The sequence below is a fragment of the Chenopodium quinoa genome, unplaced genomic scaffold (assembly GCF_001683475.1).
Source record: "Chenopodium quinoa cultivar QQ74 unplaced genomic scaffold, ASM168347v1, whole genome shotgun sequence".
NCBI classification, from domain to species: domain Eukaryota; kingdom Viridiplantae; phylum Streptophyta; class Magnoliopsida; order Caryophyllales; family Amaranthaceae; genus Chenopodium; species Chenopodium quinoa.
The window spans coordinates 4153302-4162157 of NW_018745684.1; the positions used below are offsets into that span (position 1 = coordinate 4153302).

At 31.4% G+C, this 8856-nt stretch overlaps 1 protein-coding gene across 1 annotated transcript; it reads left to right on the top strand.

Moving 5' to 3' along the window:
- The first annotated feature begins 6260 nt into the window (after positions 1-6260).
- On the top strand, positions 6261-7220 carry LOC110718302 (zinc finger protein 11-like). Its single transcript, XM_021897143.1, has one exon. It carries the CDS (start codon positions 6551-6553, stop codon positions 7124-7126), a length of 576 nt encoding a protein of 191 aa, XP_021752835.1. The 5' UTR covers positions 6261-6550; the 3' UTR covers positions 7127-7220.
- The last annotated feature ends 1636 nt before the right edge of the window (positions 7221-8856 follow it).

Sequence of the window (8856 nt, forward strand, 5' to 3'; positions counted from 1 at the left end):
GCTGGTTAATTTGGTGCGATTATTGGTGTTGGGCTGCTGGCCGGTTGTTTCTGTTGGTGTGCGGTAGTCCGGTGGTGGTTGTTGCCGGCGGCTATGGGCGAACAGGGGTGAGATGGGGCTGATGTGGTCAGTGTTGTAGGATGGCGATTTGAGGTTTAGTTGGTGGTAGTGGAAGATGCGGCTGGCGATGGTGGGGCGAACCGCAAATGGTGAGAGTGGTGCTATTGGAACATGTAGTAGTACATGTAGTGTGGTGTGTGAATTTTGGAAAAATAACAAAGTCTCACATTGATGGGGAATGGGAGTTTTGCTTGCTTTATAATAGTAAGAGTGAGCTTAAAGGGTGTAGCCCTTAGGGTTACCTACATTTTGTGGATAGGAAAGGACTTAGTTCTAAGCCAATCTATCACACACACGCGCGTCGAACCAGGTCGGGTTTGGGTTATTATACTTTTCCGGTGGTTCAGTGCAAATCCACCGGTATTTTATACTATTGAGAGACTGTTTTCCGGTGGTACGAGCTGCTTGCACAAATTCAAGGCAATATCGTGAATGTTCTAAAGAGAGCGACTCAGTCTCATTGCCGGTAACATTGTTTTTATTTCTGCAATTCCGTTTTTAACAGGTGCTGATGTACAATGACAGAGGTGGTGTTGTGGACTGGTGCAAGGTAGAGTAGTTGGCAGGGGGAGCTGCAACGTGATGTTGCTGTTGGGGAACAAGGGATTTATTGGTTGCTGCTCTATGGATTTGTGTGGGCAGGGCCTGCTGTGCGATGATCAAGCCTGTACAAAACTATGCGAGAATTCGAAAATCTGATAATCCGATTCGCAATTGATTCGAATTTTTAGATATCCGATCTGAATTTTCATTTCGGATCGAATATCAGATGCGGATTTAGATATTGATTTTCAAAATTTCGGATATTCAATATCCGAAATATAAAGATTGAAATAGTGAAATATATATGAAAATTTTAAATTATTCATATAAAATTAAACCTGTATTATTAACTTATTTAATATTCTTGATATATTTGATGATAATATTTATTGCAAAAAGACTACTATTTTGTTAAAATATGTTATACAACTTAGCGATAAAAAAGCAGTAAAATTAGTGAAATTTAGAAAATAATCCTAATCACTTTTACTTAATATTGGATAATGGATATTCGAATCATTCGATTCGAAAATTTTAGATATCCGAAATTTTCAAATCGGATTTGGATATCAATTTCTGATACCCGATCCGTAAACAAGCCTAGCGATGATAGTAGGGTGGGGATTGCCGAAGAGTGGGTGGAGTTGCATAAGAATGGGTAGGGCCGGGTTTGGGATGGAGCTGCTGTGAGGAGATTCGTGGGGAGAGAAGAAGAATATGGAAGGAGGTGATAAATGGGCCCCACAAATGGAAATAGTAACAAAAAAGGTTAAGTGGTAGCAAAACCTATAACTTTCTGTTTTGGGAGGTGTTAAATAAAATAAAATTTTAAATTGGTAGCAAAAGTGAAATAGGGGTGTTTTGTTGGTAGAAAAAGTCAAATTTTCGTTAATATTTTAAAGTATTTGTTGAGATGCATCAAACAATATCATTATAGGTGAAAATGTTTTTATTAAATATCAATAGATATAAAGAAAATACAATGTGTGAAAACGCGGGATCAGAATAATAATAAAAGTTTTGAGGAAAGTGGGTAATGAAGAAGTTAAACAGAATCAAGTAGTGAATGAAGCCTATCTAGTGAGTTGTGAGAGGGATATAAATTGTTGTAAATGAACATTACTGGTATTTAAAACGTTAGGTGATAGATAATCATTAAGTTTACAGCTATTTAATCGACTAACGCCCCACTTTCTATTTTGCATTCTACATTTTATGAGAAATAAAAACATTTCTTTAGAGATAGAATGAGTATTTCTCTTAAAAAAAATAAAAAAAAATAAAAAATCAAAGGGTATATGCGATGAGAAAGAAAAGCAAGTGTGAAAAGGAAGCATGAAGCTTAGATTAATATTCTCTAGGGATGTTGGTAGCTACTAGCTAGGCTTACGTTGTATAGATATAAAAGATTTGAGTAAGTAACCAAAAACAACAATAGGGCATCAAATGATAGTTAAGGTAATTCAGTCCCCATAAATTAAAATGGGACGCTGATCATAGTGTTTGAAGGCATTAATGACGGGGGAGAACACAACACAAAGGAGAGAAGCCCAAAAGCCTACAAATCAGAGCTTATAACGAGGTTTAATCCTAAAATTAATTGGCAATAGGAGGAGTAGTCCGCTTGGATTATAAATTAAAAGTCATTTACTTCTTTTTTTTAATGTGGGGCAAACTCTACTCACACTTGTACCTAACATAGTAACAAATATGTATAAACACTGAACATTCAAAGCACGGTTGCAGATTTAAGCTCATTATAATTCACAAGCATGCATGCAAATTAATCACATAAATGATATCCTATTTTATATGTCTACGTAAGAAGCAATGAGTTAAATGTGTTAAGTTTAATTATATAGGATTCTTAGTATGATGTATTGTTCTAAGTGTAATTGGTAAGGTCCCTACGAATCAGATGCTTAAACTAGCTAGTGTACGTGCATTACTATGTGTTTACCTAAGGCATTTCACTGCTCCTTTAGGCATAACACTACACTTTGACCATTGATTTTAAAAATTAGAATTATTTTGAAGTTATAACAAAATATTTATGCGCTGAAATTATTAAATGAGTTCAAAAAATGGTCAAAGTTGCTTCTCAAAAAATATATGGCCAAAGTTAACTTATAATAGTCCAATAGCTAAAAAAAAAAATATTCCAACTAGTATGTGATAGAGTATATGATAATATTCTCTAGTATATATTCTGTGCATATCATCATCGTTGGCCATGGGATGAAAAAGGGGTGCAGCGGCTGTGAAAAAAGGCTAGGCTAGGCTAGGCTAGGATCGAAGGGTTAGGAATTTGAGAGAAAAATTCCCGTTAGACTGTGATACCATGTAAGAGTGTGTAAATCTCCTTGAGTATCATATTCTCATTAATCAATATATATAGGGATTAGGTTAGAACCCATGTGATGCACGGTTTATATAAAATCTATTTTTATAATTTGTACATTTAAAAAAAATGGATAAATATAAATAAAAATTATGCACCTTGTATAAAAATATTTGTAATTTTATAGTTTTAGATTTTTATCAAAATTATGATGTAACACCGTACCTGTTCAAAGTCGTCTAATACATATTTCAATGTAGGAGTCCATCATTAGTGTGCTATTACAATTGTTTCATTTTTGAAAGATAAATTGATAGGTAGTAGTTGTGATGTAGAATCTTCTAATATTCAAAATTTAAAATTGTTAAATATGGTAGTTTAAAAAAAAATTTAAAAAAAAAAGATGACATCATCCTTGCATTTAGGCGGGAAAAAATTTATTATATGAGTGACATGTGGACAGTGATGACGTCAGCAACGTTTTGTTTTAGTAATAAGTAATAGATAGATTAGATTTTATTTGAAAAAATACAAACAAACCGTGCATAGCACGGGGTTCATCTAGTAAATTATATGTGTCAGACTAATGATTAGTTGTTACCTACGTGGCACGATACATGACGAAAAGTTAGGATGCCAAGTTCTAATGTCTTGTGTGGCCCTGGCTAATCGTACGGCTTAAGTTTTGTTGTAGTGTAACTTAACTAATTGTACAACTTTATATATTTAATAATGAATGGATTATTTTTTTAAGTCGCTTATTAAAATATATCATAAATGATTTTTTTTTATTACTATATAATTAGAATGATATGATATGAAAATAATTAATTTATAAGATAATTATTGAAAGTTATATTTTAATATTTTTTAATTAAGTGATAATTTAATTTGTACCTGAAATATTGGTACTTTATTGAAAATAAAACTCTAAACCAACAATTTTATCTTTTAAATCTATCCAATTATATTCAAAATAAAACTCTAAACTAACTTTTTTATGCTACATAATGTCTAAACCTATTCAACTTTCTATATATCCTATAGAAAAATCTATCCTTTTTATTTTCTAAAAAAATACATTCAAATAAATCCAACAAATGTTTGATTGTTGCTTATGTGGCGTGACAGTTGGCGAAAAGTTAAAATACCAAGTGTCGTTGTCCCGTGAACTGGCTAAAAGTTTAGGTTTATATATTAGTTATATGATTACAACCTAATCTATGATAATATAAGGTATACATAAATACACAAAAGATATCCACAGAATATACACTAGAGAATATTATCATATACCCTATTAGTATGGATTATTAATTTTCTTTGTATTTAATTGTATTCTCAAGTGTCATGCGAGATGTTAATGGACAAACTTAATCCTCCTAATTTAAGTTTAATCCTAACTTTTTTTTCAAATATTTGTATGTAGCTATTAGTCGGTCTGAGATTTCCTTAGCTTATGAGTTGGCTCCCTCAAATATCACAGAGTTACGCGTCATCTTGGATCAGCAATATACGAGACTTATATATAAAATATATACTAAATATAAAAAGACTTAAAATTTTGTGATATTGTGTGTGTAACACAAAGGGTAGTGTCTAATGATTAAAAAAAAAAAGTAAGAAATACAATATGGAAGTTTTAATTTAATTTAGATAATATATGAGTATTTTTTTATTTAATATATACGAAATATAAACTATGAGTACTATTTTTTATTTTATTTTTTAATAAGAGTACTATTTTATTTAATACTCATATTTCGTCCAATTTTTTATAGATTCATGTGGAAGTTTTAATTTAATTTAGATGCATCACTTACCTTTTTGGTTAATAAACTTTCAATTCTTTCTCTCTCTCTCATATTACGGAGTACATGGATACTCTTTTTTTCTTTCTCTATCTCTCTCATATTACATTGTTTTCTTTTTTCTTTTTCTCTATCTATCTCTCTCATCTTCGAAAATTGCCTAAAAGTCCGTGATTTTAAAAGTAATGCATCTAAAAAATAGAAGTATAAGTCTTGGCTTCCTAACATTAAAATTTCTAACTTCGCCTCTTCTCAAGGCCACTACAAGATTTTATGTAACCGGCCAATGATTATATATATTACGGTTACAAATAACGTTATATGACTCAGAGATACAATCCTAGGTTTTTTCGACATTGGGTATTTCGTTTGACTTAGAGAGCGAGAAATACAATTGTTTCGTAAGATGATGCAAAGAATGTATGGAAGAGTAACTTGCAATTTTTCCACTATAAAATACTTTTGTATTAGAATGGATTGCAAACAACCGACTCATCACTTGAGATTATTTCTTAATGGAGTTATTAGTAGATCTTTAAAAATGGTAAAAACTACGTAGTAGCTAGATAGTAGTCACATGCTATAACATTATAATTAATTAATGAGATACGCCACTACTAGTTGAATTAATTACAAGTCATATTTTTTTCTCACAAATTGACGCCACAAAATTTACTTTGATTAGTTTGATATACCCATCAGTAACTCATTTATGTATATAAAGACTAAGGACTACTGCACGCCTTAGCTTGCTAATTATATTTGATACGTTAGTTCCCTATCACTTTTGATCCATCACCATCTTCATTTAATATAACTCTTTGCTTTACTACTCCCTTTTTTTTAGAAATTTTTCCCTTTTTAAACTCTCTATTCTATAACCTCACTTGTATACACATTAACCATATACGAGTACCATACTACGGCTCCTCCATCATTTTTGTCTTACTTCCTTTAGCTATACTAGGATATGTATGCGGTTATTACTTGTACTAGTTGTAGATATAATACTTTTTATCATAGACAACGATTATATTGAATAAGATATGAGTAAAAACTTTGAAAATATATTTCAATCTGAAACTAACAAGATCCAACACATGAATTACATGATATGATTTTATAATAGTGAGTTTTATAGTCAATTTTTTTTTAGAGTTGACCACTTGACCATAAAAGTCTAACTGTATAAAGATTAAAAAGAAACGCATAGAGTAGATTAAAAAAAGAATGATAGTGAGGTTTGATTGGTAAAATGTAAATTGAGACTTTTAATTTGGGACAAAGAATGAGACTTTTATTTAGAGACGGAGGGAAGACTGCAAATACTTCCTTAATGAGACCAACAATTAGCATATAATGTCACCTTTAGAGTTGGAATTTAGTCATCATCAAAGTGGAACTACGCAAATATATGTGTAGTAGTTTATACTCTTACTAAAAATAACTTCCTAGCTAGGTATCTACAATCCAAAATGCATGGTCCATCCTCCGATCCCCTAATAAATAAGAGAGTTTAAAATTAATTATAACTTAGAAAAAGTGCAACTTTCATAGCTAGGGTTTCCATGAATAAATAAAGCTCTCCACAAACAAAAAATTCACACAACAGCCATTTCCTCAAATCCTTTATGATATAGTACGAGTAGTTGGCTGGAACTTCTTAGCCATCACTTAACATAAGCGTTTGAGTTGAATACGTGCATACACATATATAATCGAATCGAAAAAAGAAATGGAGAAGTATGGGAATTCAAAGAGCTGGAGTAAAGAGATGGAGGTTGATGATGGATCAACGGACAAAGAGAGCGATAGCGAAAACGACAACACCGGTGTGGGAAGGACATATGAGTGCAACTACTGCAAGAGAGGGTTCACGAATGCTCAAGCATTAGGAGGGCACATGAACATACATAGGAAGGATAAAGCCAAAGCCAAAGCCAGACAACAACAACAACAACAACAAGCCTACACTAATAATAATTTCTCTTCATCATCTTCGATTTCTTTCAAGTCAACTGCTATGGAGCCTGTATCGCCCTACTCGTCTTCTTCCTTGGTACCTTTTCGTCAAGGGTACTACCCTTTTCCTAGTAACCCTAACATATTTTCGTCACATCCAAATCATAATCATTTTATTAACAGACGTACAACTCGACTTTTTGGGATGTATGAGGATCAGTTGGGTGCGGATTTAAGTTTAAGGATCAGCTCAACCAACATAGATCAATATCATCAACAACAACTTAAAGAAAAGAACAAGAAGAAAGAAGACATCGATTTGGAGCTTCGCTTAGGGTATGATCCATAATATCGTAATTTATATATATATATACAACTATACTAATGAATATGAATATGTAATTATACCAATGTTCTGTGTGGAAATAAATACATAGTTTGTTACGGCTTATTAAACTTATATCGTTGTTGTTTAATTTAATTAAGGTATTTTGATACTAGCTTAGGTGACTTAGCAAAGGAAGATGTACATATAAGTATATAACATATATACTGCTTTTCCATTCTCTTTGATTAATTAAGTTGATGTCTTGAATTCTTGATGATTGTATCAGCTCGATCTTATACTAGCGGGCTAAATTAATGCCTAATACCTCACTTAAATTACTTTAATTTGTTAAAAACAATGTTTTAATCTGCTTGAAAAGTGAAAATATTATGAATTTACTCGTTGTATACTTAGTAGTATATTTATTATTGAATTAACTTATTAAGTGAGAGGTATTAGGCAATTGCACTTGATAATTTTCTCTCATGTACTTTATATATAGAACAACAAGAATCTACTTCTTATTTGTTCTTATTTACATACATCGGAATAACAATTTAAGTAATTAAATTCCCACTTAAATTAAGCTTAACGTACAACTACGAGAGTATGACCATAGTTAATGAAATTCAGAGAAATATTAAATAAAGTTTCATGGTTTTTTTTTTTTTTGGTTTTTTGACACGGTTTCATGGCTTTTTAGCGCTTACAAGTTACAACTTACAAGTCAATTAGCGTCATGTGTTGGACAAAACAATTAGACTAGCTAGTTTCAACAAAAAGACATTTTAATTAAGTGGTTTATGATTCACTTCAATGAAAAATTACTACATATATTTTGTATCTTGTTATAAATATAATAATTACATGGCTGTCATAGTATATGTATCTAATGTTGTACACTTGTAGTACTTGCTTCTTGTCTTTTTTTAAATATCTATATATGATCGTATAAGTTTTAAGAAATCTTTAATTTTATGTATATTTTTTTATATTACCTAATCAATATTGTACGGAGTAATAATCATACTCCATCCTTTACAAGTTTTCAGCACATTTACTCTTAAGAGATATTTAGGAATAATAATTTACATTTGTTTTACTATGTACCCGTCACACGTTATTTAGTTAAATAGCGGACTTAATTGTACAAAATCATGTGGTAAATAGAATTGCTGTTATGAAATGGAATACAAATGAAGAAGGGATCGATCACAAGGTGGGTCGGTGAGCTGCATGTGCTTGACATTGGCCAAAGAAGAGTAAGAGTCGGAAGGTGTGGGGGTGTGTCTTCAATGTCTCGTCTTAACAATTTTACATGCCCTGCCGATTGTCCCTCCTTCCATTTTTATTACACACCAACTACTCTAGTTGCTTATCAGGGGATCCACATAGTCAAAGATTTTACTCCTTAAGAACATACCCTTGGGTTAAAAACGTTTGAATTGATTAAAATTAAAATAATAATAAAAATCATAGCCTTAATGAAGATTTTCCCTTAACAATTACCATGCATGGTTAAAATTTTATTACAATAATTGTAAATAATCCTTATTTTAAACATGCGTAACAATATTCTCTCGAAGTTTATTAGTATCCAAGTTTAACCAACATATCTGCCAATGGAGAATTTTAACCAATACTTCATTACTTCGTTTTATTTAAATGTTACACTTTAACTGTCACATAGTTTTATGCAAATGGATTGACTTAAAATCCTAGATTTTGATTTTAGGGTTTCAAGGAGGTGA

Coding starts and splice junctions, on each gene's coding strand:
- LOC110718302 (XM_021897143.1), top strand. CDS start 6,551: ATGGAGAAGTATGGGAATTCAAAGAGCTGGAGTAAAGAGATGGAGGTT.